This window comes from Gambusia affinis, linkage group LG21, assembly GCF_019740435.1.
Source record: "Gambusia affinis linkage group LG21, SWU_Gaff_1.0, whole genome shotgun sequence".
NCBI classification, from domain to species: Eukaryota; Metazoa; Chordata; class Actinopteri; order Cyprinodontiformes; family Poeciliidae; genus Gambusia; species Gambusia affinis.
In genome coordinates this window covers 8,014,487-8,028,072 of record NC_057888.1, presented here as the reverse complement: position 1 = coordinate 8,028,072, position 13,586 = coordinate 8,014,487, and the positions used below count along the sequence as shown (strand labels likewise).

At 38.7% G+C, this 13,586-nt stretch overlaps 1 protein-coding gene across 3 annotated transcripts in view; it reads right to left on the bottom strand.

Moving 5' to 3' along the window:
• Positions 1-11,171, bottom strand: part of cacnb2a (calcium channel, voltage-dependent, beta 2a) — a 61,752-nt gene extending 50,581 nt beyond the window's left edge. The window contains exons 1-2 of one of the 3 annotated variants that reach the window (XM_044104720.1): positions 10,734-11,171; positions 9,390-9,482 (exon numbers count right to left, since the gene is read on the bottom strand). In XM_044104720.1, coding sequence (XP_043960655.1) covers positions 9,390-9,482; positions 10,734-10,817 — 177 coding nt within the window. In that variant the 5' untranslated portion in view covers positions 10,818-11,171. Of the gene's footprint in view, positions 1-121; positions 302-9,389; positions 9,483-10,733 lie in introns of those variants that run through there. The other 2 variants (XM_044104722.1, XM_044104723.1) reach the window with 2 other exon arrangements.
• Positions 11,172-13,586: the final 2,415 nt, after the last annotated feature.

The following is a 13,586-nucleotide window of genomic DNA, read 5'->3' as shown; positions in this document are numbered from 1 at the left end:
GACTGTTATTTGAAAGAAAACAGATTATTAATTTGCACAGGATGCCCACTTTTGCCTTCATCGTGTTTTTATTCTTTCCTCACGCCCCTGTGATAAATCAGGATCGGAGAATCAAACTCACATATGGAAGCTCTGCTCTCCGGCGATGGCCCAGCCCACAGCACGGCATGAAGGGGACCAGGGAGGGGAGGAATGGGCGGCCGTCTCACAGACTCCCCATCAGGCAGAGGTGTTTGCGACACTCAGCCTAGATCCATGCGTGCAGACTTGATCCACAGCGTAGCAGACCACCAAAACACACACAAATGCCAAGGACACACACTGCAGGAGTGAGACAAGAGAGTACAGGACTGTCCTACTCACCAGTCCCTCCCACCCACCCCTCTAGTTCAGATGATTCAGAAAGTCAGATTGTGATCCTCCCCTGCCGACTCATCTCCAGACTGTTGCAGCAGGGCTCCCGCCGTCCGCCAGCGAGGTGCACGCCTAAACTCTTTACCCCAAGCCAGAATCTGTCCACGCTCCAGCACATCTTTTGTGCTTCCAAATCCTCTGCAGTGCTGCTGTGCTGTGGCAGTTGCAGGCTGGCACGCTGTTTCAGCTGCAAGAAGATTTCGATCCACTCATTGCACACAAGTTTCTTCTCAGCAGAAACGGGGATGGAGGTGGAGTTCTATGTGTCCTTGATAGACCGATGTACGAGTCACTACACCTCTCTGGTTCACAACTCTGCTCTTACTCTAAAAGCTTTATACACAACCAGATGTGCACATACACACACTGGCTTTGTGAAGTTACTTTTTTGTCCCGGATAGCGCCTGTGTCATCACTCGATTCTCATTTTCAATGCAACAGCTTTCATGCATTCAGGTGTGGATGATGGGGGCAGACTGAGACGAGACGTGGTGGCTTAAAAGGCTGGAGTCTGCCTTGATGTTACAAAGAAGCAGAAGAGAGCAGTGCCGCAGCTCATCTATGATTATGCACCAGAGGGAAGTCATTTGCACACTTTAGTTGTGACTATAGCAGCACTGCTGGTGTGGACTGTTTTAATAAAACACACTCTTGTCTTTCCTCCCAAATGAAAGACTTTCTATTGGATAGTTGGTGATAGACAAAAATCATTCATTCTCTCCTTGTTTCAGGGCTTGAAGACATACAGTGCTCTGCTAAAGTATTCCTCCTCCTTTGAAATTGATCCCATTTGCCACATCACAACAACAAATTTCAATTTTAGGAGACTTTTGTCTTACATATACTTTCTATAAGATGCATCTTTCATGAAATGCTAAATCTTTCCATAAATAAATTATTTCAAAAAATTTGAATCAGGAGCTAGTCTTAAATTAACTTTGATCATGAGGAGAACAGCAACCCAGTCTCTTTTCTAACAAAAAAATTAATTCACCTGCCTGCAGAAATTGATTCATATTACTGGACAGTTTTAGAGGTGGCTGTGATATTAGTAAATTCTGGTGTTACAGCAACTGCTCTTTTATAAACATACAGTAGATAATTAATAATCACTCAGAGCATGAAAGCTGGAAAAGACTATTTGAATAATTGTTTCACATTTTCTTATACTATAACAAAATTAAAGTGGAAGTGGCTAAAATTGGTATCGCAAGTCAAGGCGTTTTGCAAATAACTGGTCGGTACATCCTAGTCCAACTATTAATTAGAAATAAATAATGAATGCTTTTGAAACAACATTTAAACAAGGCAGATATGGTAAATTAATGATAAGCAGAAAAAAGAAAAGTTAAAATTTTATCTTAGTCTGATAACAGTTACTTCACTTCATGGACATGCTAGTTGTTGTTGTGCTGATGATCTCCATTCTCTGCGTCATCACACAATCTGATGTTCACTATAAAAAGGCAGCTTGAGAGCAGGCTGAGAAATCTGCAATTTCTCAGAATTTGCTGTTTGAAACAGTCTACTTTTCATTTAAACTGATCTAAAGTTCAAGCAACAATCTCCATTCAGACAAGAATAAATGGCTTCCGAATTATAATGTGGCACCCATCCAGGGCCAGCAGGTGGCACTGCCATATAAACTGGAACTTAAAAAAAGACAAACGATCAAAATTCAGAGCACACCTACTGAAAATGTTCAGCTATGAGCTCTTCTGGCTTTTGCAGCAAGAAGGTGCTGGATTCTAAACCTGGACAAGAGGCTTTTTCTCCTGTTCATGAATGGACTATCTCTTGGTACTCCAGTTTTTGCAACTGAAATTTGAAGGGGATGTTAAAATAATCTTTTTTAAATCAAATACACTGCTTAATGTGAATATCTGTGTTAAATCTTTCCAGGCATATTAAAAAAAAGGATAAACTAAAAATGTTTTGTTGTTTCTAGTACAAAACAAAACTTAGTGAATTAGGCTGTGAGGTGATTGTTTAATTTGAGCTCAACTCAGTTTTCCTCATTAATAATATAGGTTGTGGTTTTTGCCAAAGAAAATAAAAACAAGCAAAAGAATTTTTCCTCTCTTTCTCTTATATCTGGGTATTTCTTTTCTTATGAGGAATTCTGCTCCAACATCAGTGAACAAAACGCACACCATTAGTGGACTGTCAGTTGTGACAGTTCGTGCTCATCCATGACAGTATATTAGTATCTATATATTTCTCCAGGCCTGACGAACACCGAATCTAACAGAAACCTGGCAACATCGTTCATCAGGGCCAAAGCTTCCTGCAGCCAATATTTCATGGGCTGACATGTGTCTGCTGTGATGAAAAGGCGTCATTATAAGCAGAACTGGAGAGGTTACAGTGAGAGGGGAGCATTATATCAATTAACCTGTCAGAGCCTGTTCCTGTTAAGACATAATCATCACTCAGCAAGTGGTGCCAATAAGAATTCTGGAGAGCAACATCACCGAAAAAAAGCTTTCATTTTAATCACAATTTCTTTTAGAACTTAAAGGATGCATTTACTCCTGCTTTGGGTTTTGCTCATTACATACAATAAACAAATTCAACCTAATCATGGTAGTAATAAAACAGTTAAGATGTGTTTATTTCTTTCTGTACAATCATGACACCCTCAGTTAATCACTCAGGCAGCAGGAGCAGGTTTTTACTAAGTTAATTAAATTACAAAATTTTTTTAATTAAAAACACCAAATTGATGTAATTAAACATGCTTGTTATGGATCAGTGCGAGAGGTTCTCGCTTTTCCATGCATAACATGTTCTTCATGGACTTTGTTTTTTCTAGTAGCTTGTTTGAAATGTTTTAGTAAATTGTAATAGCCCGCACTTGTTTAGTACTTCAATACAATAGGTCATTCACCCATTATGTACCCCTGGTGGAGAGCTACAAGTTATAATAATCTTATACTCAGTTACTCTGGGGCAGACTGGGCAGACTGATGGAAGTGAGGCTACCGTTGAATTAACCACCACCAGCAGGCAGGGCAGGTGAAGTGTATCGCACAAGGACACAATAGCATTGACAAATGGAGCAGAGGTTTGAACCAGCAACTCCACTATTTTCTATGACACTACACGAAGTGGCAGAATACTGGCAAATTCCAAAAATCTTGTTGATTCCGTTTCTGAACAACTTGATCTTACTAGATTTCTCATTTTGATGGAGAGTTTGACAAGTTAAAGACTGAACCCCTAAAAAAAACATTGTTAAAAACAAAATATGAAACTTTCCAAGCTGGACAGTAGTAAATAAACATTCCCTCTAGGTTGATTTAGCTTTTAAGGAGACATAGCAAGTTCCAACAAGACCTTCAGCGAGTTAAACTTCAAAGAGTGCCATTTTTTTTCCCTCCCAACATCTATTATACTGAGTAGATTAGGCAAATTGAGCTTAGTTAAGCACGTCCCAAGCCCTTAAAAATCCTTCATAAAGTGCTAAAGCTGCCTCAATGGTCTAACAGCAGTCTACAAACTTTATACTAAACACAACAAAGTTGCTCATTACACATTTCAAACAAGTTTTGAGTGCCTTATAAAAGGACTACTTTGAAAAAAAAACTAATCAAAATTCTTTTAAAAACTTGTTGTGTTTCCAATAGATTTCTCTCACGCTCACTTTTGCTCTACGTACTAAAAATCTGTTAATTTCCACCATAAAGTGATTAAGTGATTTTGTTTTCCTACGCTGTCCTCTACTCCGGTGTCTCCCTCCTGTCCCTGTGCTGCTAATTCCTCATAAGAGTGGGGCTGTTACTGCTGTGCTCCACTCTCAAGTGTTTCCAATCACTATGTCAGGCCACAAGCTTAGAGGACCAGCATTACTTCTCAGCGTTGCCAGATTGTCCAACTTTGTTGAAGTAATCCAACGTTAGTCACTATGCTGCAAGTGTCGTCCTGTGACTGACTTTGAGTCTCGCTGTATTCTAGAAAATTCATCCTGTTGGCCTTCATTGGATTTCCAAATTGCTTCTTCAGGATGCAATAGCAAAACCTGCATGGGAAATTCACCCTCGCCTATATAGCACCAACGAAAATTTGCAACAAAATTCAAGTTAGCATGGATCAGACACTCATCCGAGCTCAGCTGTTCATCACCTACGTCGGCTACCTGTGAATCTAAAGCCAATCACAGCATCTAAGCATCACAACTGGAATATCACAGAATTATTCACCCTGATCTGCATCTGCATTGATCTCTTCCACAAACCTCTGAACACCAACCTCAAAACATCCCTACACAATTCAATTCAACAATAAAAATCTTACCTTATGTAGTCAACTACACAAGTACGTTCCTGCATTTAGGTAAAAAAATTTTTTTTTACAGTATCAGGTTTTCATTCTAAAATGTAACTAATATTTGTGTTAAGAATTGCTTTTTTTTATCTTTGCAACAGTTTAGTTAAACTGATTGTTTCATGGTGTTCCCCACATCCTCTTTCCTCTGACTGACACATATCAGGCAAACAAGAAAGAAGGTCAGCATTTCCCTCAGGGGATTTTTCTGGATGAAAACAAAATATAAAAATGGCCACTATCCCAGTTTTTTTTTTAAGTTTTATGAAAATAAACAAAACTCTCTTAGCATTTACTTCAGAGTTTCATTAGATTAAACTTTTGCCCTCTAAACTATGTTTAGCTTCCCCTTACTATGAGACACTTTTGGACCAAACATGGTTGCTTTATGTCACAGAGACTTAAGAGCTCCCTAGATAGTAACAAATCCTCAATGATTCTCCTCCTGTCACATTTGTACCAAAGATAAGAGCTCTGCAGTAACCTAACAACCAGCTAATACGTTTTACACTAGTAAATAATTTCATTTACTCCAAACTGGTTAAAAAATTCCTCAGTTTTATGAAAAGATGTGCCATTTTCAATACAAATATAGTGTAGAGGCTACAAATTTGTCATATTATAAAACTGCTTCCAAATAATAGTTAAAATTGCTTTTTGTATCACTGATATTTCACAGTAAACTCCCACAAAGGTCTTTTTGAAAGTAACTGATTTGGACATAAAACTGTAAGCACAAAACCTAGAAATACAATCAGCAGCTAACCACAGTGAGTTCCTCTAACTCACAGCAATCTTTCCCGATCCGAATGCTGAACTGCTGGAGGATTAAGCTGCATGAGCCAAGCTGCTGGCTCTTGCCCAGCAGTGCAGGAAGCCAAAGCTAACAGAGCCGTTTGCAACCCAGACGAAACTGAAGATGGGTGTAGGCTCTGTGTGGTAACACTGGAAAAAATGCAAGATGATGTAAATCCTACAAAAAATAAACACAAATTTGGATCACTGTGCAAAAAATCCAATATAAAGAAGAACAAAAAAATATATATAGAGAGAGCTTTAATCAACTTTAAAAAGATGATTAAGGTTTTAAAAAGTTAATCAAGATTTTTTTTTTAAAACTGATATAGACTAACTGTATCCTTGCACAAAGCATTACAAGAACATGTTGCCTATTACATCGCATCAACAACATCAAGAAAACAAAAGAAATGATATGACATCTTATATACAGAGGTACGATTTTAAACAGGTTATGGAATGCAGGTTTCATTCACATTTCAAGGTGTTAGATAATATTCAGATTTTATACTAGCAATGAAATATTTTACCACTAGATGTCAGTCTTGTGCCACTGGGACAAATTATAAAAGTGTCCACAGCATCTTCAAGACGTCTCACTTCTACTCTAAAATCCACAAAGATTTTGGTGAGAGAAATTAACTTCTAATCACAGAATAAAAATTACCATTTGGAGTTAACACAGTCCAGAAAATAGAGAGAAGCGCATAAAGAAAGAATAAAAGAAGTGGGTTTTTGTTCTCATTTGAACATTTGAGCAACATTTATTGCTAAATGTGGTACAATAAGTAAAATTACACCCCCAGTAATGCTGTAGACCGAATCAGGAGATGTTTGTAAAATGATGGAGTGAAAGAAGCAGGAGGCGGGCAACGGAAAGTGGAAGTGGGCAACTCAAAGCAATCATTTACATCTACATAAGTGTGGGAAGAAGCAAGAGGTTAATTATGACGTAATGCTCAGAGTTACATAAAAATCACTGATTGAACTGTGTTTCTGTATCCTCATTTATACTGTCTAAAGCTCCTCAATAGCTGCTTGTTCTGTTGGGGGGGTTGTTATGCTTCTGGAGAGCAATAGGGGTGTGAAGTGAATTAATCAAATAAAGCAAATAAAATCAACATAAGGTTGCTACTTCTACTTATGGTGTAAACTAAAAAGATCACAGCATATGATTTATTGATAAAAATAAAGTCTGAATGAAACTTTTATATTTACAACCTGATCTGTTGAGCACAGACAAACTGACATCTTAAGATAGAAGTAAACAAATAAATAGAGATAAATATAGCCTAAAAAGGGCTGACATGACAACATTTTTCTGCTTTAAAAGGTTAGTCATTTTCTTAATCACCGCAAATGGCAACAATTTAATAGCTCACAGTACAGCGAAGTATCTATTTGGATTTTGTTTGTTTTGTTCTCCGTTTATGGCTCTCTGCTTTATTAGCTCTGCTTTAAGAGAAGGACAATATAATGAGAGTCTAGATCAGATTCAGATAGCTTTATACAAAAGTAGAAACTGAAAATAGATTAGCGTACAGATGTATAATGTATAATGGACTCACCCGCTACAGAAAACTGACTGTGTCTGAGCAGCAACTATGTGAAGCTACATATATCTTACACAGTTAAGGATTTCAGCGGCAGACCCTGAATTATTGCATAATTGGCACTACTGCTGTAGCGCAGAGCTAATTTGTGGCACCGCCAGAGTTTTTCCAGATCCTTGCCAGCAAGTGTAATTTCACAAAAAATTTGAATATTACACAAGACTAATTAAAAGCTGGCTGTTTACAGACCTATTTACGAATATACAAATGTGACATTCCTTGTCTTAATCAAAGACAACACTAGAGTAGTTTTACCTTGGCAAAAGAGAAAAGATGAGATAAACGTCAACTATGCATTTCATATGACAATCAAACTTCAAAACCCAGGAGGAAGAGTCAAGAGGAGGCCATCTCATGTCTGATGTCTACTGAGTTTTAGCATTTCTAACCATCTGCCACATTAGTGAATTTCATGCTTCTCTCTACTCACAAGCTTTCTTGTGAATTATATTTTCCAGTAGGACTTGGAACCTGTCCACACAGTCAAATGTACCGACACCAACTTTAAGAATATATATATATGGAGCGGTGAGCTCTAGTTAAACGCTGACCCCGCTACTCCCACGGCTGAGCAGTCATGTCTGGCATAGCCCTGCATCCTTCCCAGCCTCCTCCACACTTCCCCCAGGGCATCGGGCCGTGACCACAGGGAGCATCTCTCATCCTCTCTCTCGTAACCAGCTCTCTGTCTCTCAGCATGAGTAATTCTGGCCTTCAGGAGCTGTTCGTGAGAAGTTAGCGGAAGTTGCAGCCGATGCTTGGGGCTGTACGAGATCGATCAAACAGCGACGCATGTGAGATGTTCTGAAGACACCTACAGGTCCGAAACATTTATAAAGTGCAGAAATAAAAGGTCAGACAGGAAGTAGAAACATTATTTCAAACTCTTGATTACTGGCTAGTTGCTACATCTCCGTTCAAAAAAAGACAAGAAGACTGATTTGTGTCACTCAATCAAAGATGGTGTAAGTTTTGTACTATCTTTTCTTCTTTGTACAAAAAGGAGAGCTATAATTCACAACAAATAAAAGGAAGAATAAGGTCAGAGCTGCCACCACAGCTAAATAACAGTGTTTACATTATTATCCAAACAGAGGGGAGGTTACGGGAAAGCTTGTTATTTCTAGGATCATCCTGCAGCAAATATGTAAAGGAGGATATTTTTGTTCAGCATGCAAGGTCCTCGCTGACCTCATCTTCACATCCCTGTGCTAATAAACAGCCACATCTTCCTTTAGATGATGGTGTAAGAAAGCAAAAAAATGACCAATTTGTGCCCACTTAAGAGATTACTCTGACTGCAGGGAAAATCCTCATTTAGGAAAAGGACTGTGGGAATGGGAATGAGCTCCCAGGGGTGGTGGTGGTACAATACGACAATTTCTTACTAAGCAGCTTCTCTGAAGCATTGAGACGAAGCAGATGGCTGTCTAGGAGGTGCCATTTTGTTCTGATTTGTTCCAGCTTCCCGTCTTTCTGCCGCCGCCATGCCAAAGACAAGACAACCCATGCCTCCTCCAAAAAAGGCAGAACTATTCAGCAGTGTGCATCCTCATCCCGACCTGTCCTGTCCCTTTGCAGGTCAGCTCAACAAAGACCAGGCTCATTAAATATGTTCCTCTCAGGGTCTGCTTTATAACAAACTGCTCAGTTGAAGCTTCAGCCACACCAGAATGCAGCTAAGATGAGCGACTTCCACTCAACACAATGTACCCAGAGGTGTTTACAGAAGCCTTTCACTGCTGTGCACATCTTCTCCGTGATGAATGATGATGACTGAGGTTGAGCTCTTAAGCTAACTTGCTTTTGCTGTCAATTTGTTTACAAAAATCTCAGACACACGCACAAACACAAGTGTTAGACTCCAAAGGAAAAGAAAATGTATACAAGACATCAAAGTGCATCTCATTGAACGCTTAAGTGCGGGGTTACGATGCAGTCTGTAAACGTAAGGAATCTGATTTCAGCTCTGGATAAACACAAGGAAATTAATTATGGGGGAAAGAAATGTGTATTTGCAGATTTATTATATATAAACTTATCTCAGTGCATCCATTGCCTTACATTCAGTGCATTCAGTTCAGTGGGAGTAAAAACAAGTTGGTACCTAAATGGTGACAAAAATGAAGTTTGTGTACTAAATAATGGAACGTTGTCCCCAAGTGTTGGAAAACACAGATCAAAAGTGAACTGAAAATGTCAAAAGGGTTTTAAAATAAAACTTAATGCCGTAGTTACCTGCCGAACAAGGCTGTTTGTTGTAGTGTCAGAAGAAGTGCTGCCGTTGGATCCTTTAAACCGACCTATTCTCCTGGCTTCTTTGCCTTGAGTCTGAAGAGACAAAATGACACGTATTTAAAGAAATATTTCTCCAACAAAATGAAAAGTGTCAAACCAAAAACAGGTTGAGATAGAAAATGCCATCTTCAGAAGTAACTGCTTGAGACCTTATCCTCAGATGTGGTTTTACACATACTATTTCAAATAACCCATCAAATTGTTGTTAACTCAATAATAAAATTGTTTTCTCTCAGGTGTAACATTCGTTCAATTTCACAGAATGATGGCAATTATGTGGGTGGTCCACTTTCTCTGCAGTAAGATGAAGGGGTTGGAAAAGTAGCCTGGAGCGCAAATGCTCATATGTTGTCATTAGCAACTGAATAACAGACATTTATTTCCAGCCTGCCTTTCAGTCTAGCTCACTCCCCTGGGACATGTTAAATATGCATATAAAACGAGAACACAGAGAACTGCTCCTCAATAGCCCCACTTCAGCTCAATATCATGAGAACAAGCGCAGACAACAAATATATAAGAAAGTAATATATACCGGTAATCAACTAAACTGTGTTAATACTGAAGATGTTTGGAAAAAAATGACACAAGCATATGAACAAACCAGTAGCAAGAGTTGAAATTTAGAAAATAAATGAATAATTTTAAGATCAATCTTACAGTGCAAATTGGCTAGAAAAAGTAATTGTTGCAGTAATGACATTTTGAATAGGCTGACCTCTTTAGTTTTTTTGTTTTTTGTTTGTTTGGGGGGTTTTTTTGTTTGAAAAATACATTTCTGCTCAGAATATCAATTAAGAGAGGTGGTAACCCAACCTGCAGCTAAAATACACCAGAATTTTAAATGATAGTTATGAACCAGTAACATCTAGTCAGATAGTCAGACTCTGTTTTTATTGCACTTCTCAAACAGACAAAGGTTGCAAGTGTGTTTTACGGACGTGAAAAACAAACTAGAACTGATTAAATACGGATAAATAATAATTAATAAAAAAAAAACCCTGTATAGTGAAGACCAAAAGAAGCACTGGAAAAATCTAAACATTTTCTAAATAAACTTAAGTAACGAATAACAGAAAATGTAATCCAAACTAAATTACTAAGATATACCACACAATCAAATAGATCATGTAAATGGTGTATTGCACAAACATATTTGACACATCGCCAGTATTTTAATTTAAGAACGTTTTCACCAATAAGAAAAACGGAATTAGACAGGTGAGTTGTTAACTTTTTCCTATAAACATTAAAACAACAGGAAGTTAAATTACAACAACTTACTTGAAGCATCGGGTGTTCCTGAGTCTCCATGTGACTTTCCGGAGGGTTTTCTGCTTTAGCTTTGGGGCTATTGCTGACGACCATTACATCACTTCATAAAAACACTGAAGAACCCTCTTTTTCTTGGAGAAACACCCCACTTGCGACCAAGACGAACGCAAACGCGCATGCCTAACACGTGTGTGCTGAGCAGAGAGGAGTTGCTTGTTGCTCAGCTCTCAGCGCCAATCTTCAAGTTTGACTCGGCAGGATTAGAGGAGGAGCCTCTCGGATTCCGATGCCGGTGATGATGTGACTCCTTGTTTATTTTAGCCTTCAGCATCACAGAGCCTGCTGATCAGCGCTCTCCTTCCCACACGGGCTGAGAGAGCGCGCTGCTGTCGCTCCATGCGCCCTGTCCTCCACCGCCAACACCCAGCCTCCTCACACTTTCACGGGATAAACTTAAATCACAGAGTCCCTCCAAAAGAGGCAAGTTTAACATAAATTCTTCAGATTATAAAGAGCCACGTCAAGGAGTAACATGTTTACAGAGAACAAAAATGTTTTATTGCATTGCATGAATTGTGTAATGTACTTCGTCTAAAGCAATAGTATTAATTTGATCACAATACGTCTTCAAGCTTCAATGTATTGTGAGATTATGTGGCAGTCAGACCAACGCAAAGTAGTGCATAAATGTGGAGGTGAAGTTAAAATGTGGGTTTAAATTGCATATATGTAATTTAAAGTGTTGAATTTTATATATAAATTGTCACTCAATGTTGTAGGGCCCTCTTCCGCTGAAACTGCACAAGTCCTTTGGAGCGTCCGCTAGCTTTGTACTTTCCGGTGAAGACATGTTTTTCCCAGTCTGTATGATGGTGGTTTCAAACTGCAGTCCTCCAAGTCCAGAGACTTGTAACTTTTAGATGTGTCCATTCATTGTCCTTTATATTTGAATAAAAGGGTAAAACAGCCTCACTTGCATGTAGTCAAGTTCTACAGAACGCTGCTAATGAGCCGATTTTGGAGCCAGGTGTGCTAAAATTCCTTGAGGACAGGAGTTTGAGACCAACGCTTTACGACAAAACTCAACTAGTATGTGTGTCTTTGAAAGATTCTTTGAGCATAATTTTTAACTTACTTATTCTCAATTAGTCTTTGATCTGGAGAGGGTCCAACCAGTTAAGAAAAAAATCTAACTGTTTATCAGTATCATAATGTCCAGCCACTAAGCAACCTATCACTCATGTCAAAAAGCTAAATGTCAGTTATACGCAACTGATTTTCTCATCCAAAATAAATGTAAATATATATGCATTTTCTGACAAGTTTAACATGTTGTAAATTATCTAAAACAAACATTTCTTGTTGAGTTGAATGTATAATCATTTATTTTTCTTATGCAATATAAAAGAAACCTGGAGCAGGTCTGTGAAGACTGGTTGTGTTGCACACAGAATAGTGTTGTGCAGGGAGCTGCTGCATTCTTTTTACTGTTCATCATCGCCCTCTGGTGGCTCTCGGTGCATTTGCATTATGTTGCTCCTAAATGCCCATAATATCTCAGGTTTATTTCCTTGTTGCAGTTACTGTGACTCAGCCTGTGATAATAGAAGTATAGCATCTAAATCTATCTATCTGTTTATTTATCTGGAAAACCATTAACATGCCTAATGATACTCCTGCCTCAAATGTCTGAGGTGTCATCTGTAACCTCAGACATTGTCCTGTGGATACAGATGGCACATCACACACAAATCAACCAGTCTTGTTTCTGCACTATTTTGTTTTCAACTTGTGACTTTCACACACTTAAAAAGGTTAAGCAAGCAATTATTTGACAAAGTGCTGGAAAACATTCGCTGTACACAAATGTTGCAGGCGGTGTGAAATAATTTTTGCTGCTGAAGATTATGGATTGATCCTGTGTGGTTTAGTCTGAAAACAAAAAATCCAAAGGATTATCATCACTCATGTGGTTTAAATAAAAAGCAAAATCTTTTTATGTTTCCTGCCGTGTCTCTCTACTCTCTCTTGTTTGTGCGTACTGGTGCCCTTGCAGCTGAACTCTTCTGTCAGGTCTCTGCTGAGAAAGCGAGGATAGACAGCTCTGCACAACAACGTGCCCCCAGTTGAAAGCTCTTCCTTCCTCCATGCTGGCATCAGTTGCCTTGAAAAGATGCACATATGCCAAAAAAATAGTATTTTTCACCGCTAAACTGCAGATTTACACACAACGCACATGGTCCATGCTTTCCTGGAAATGCCAACGACTGCTGGCATTTTCTAAACTAACATCAGTTTTGCAAGAATAGGAGAAAATGCTGTGGACTTCCTTCTATTGTTTGGACACTTATCGGGAAGCCGCAGTAAATGGCGTCAGCTTTTTCTGACATGATAGGCAAATAATACCAGAGAACCGCCGATGGAACTGATTTTTTCAGTTTAACAAAAATCAAGGTTAGAAGGTTAATCATAGACTGATTAAAAAAGAAACAAAACTTTTTTGAGCCCTCTCACTATGTGATTATCACAAATTCAGTTCTGTGGTCAAATTATCTTTCACTTATTTTATTGCAGATGATCTGCCTCCTCCTCCTTCTGCAGGCCCACTTTGACAGCTGAAGAGTGTTTTGCACTGTGTGGGTCGGACTCTGTGTGTTTGTACAGTACCAGGCATTAGTCACCCAGGTTGGTGGATGGAGAAAACGAGTAGCTCAGGTGGGTGGAAATGCCCTCATATTGGATCACACAGAGACCTTGGAAAAACAAAGAACAAAGCACTGAATATGAGAGTAACAACTATAACAACATAGTTTTATAAATAGCTGTAAAAAAAAACATTAATGCCTGAAAGAGAGGGTCCTT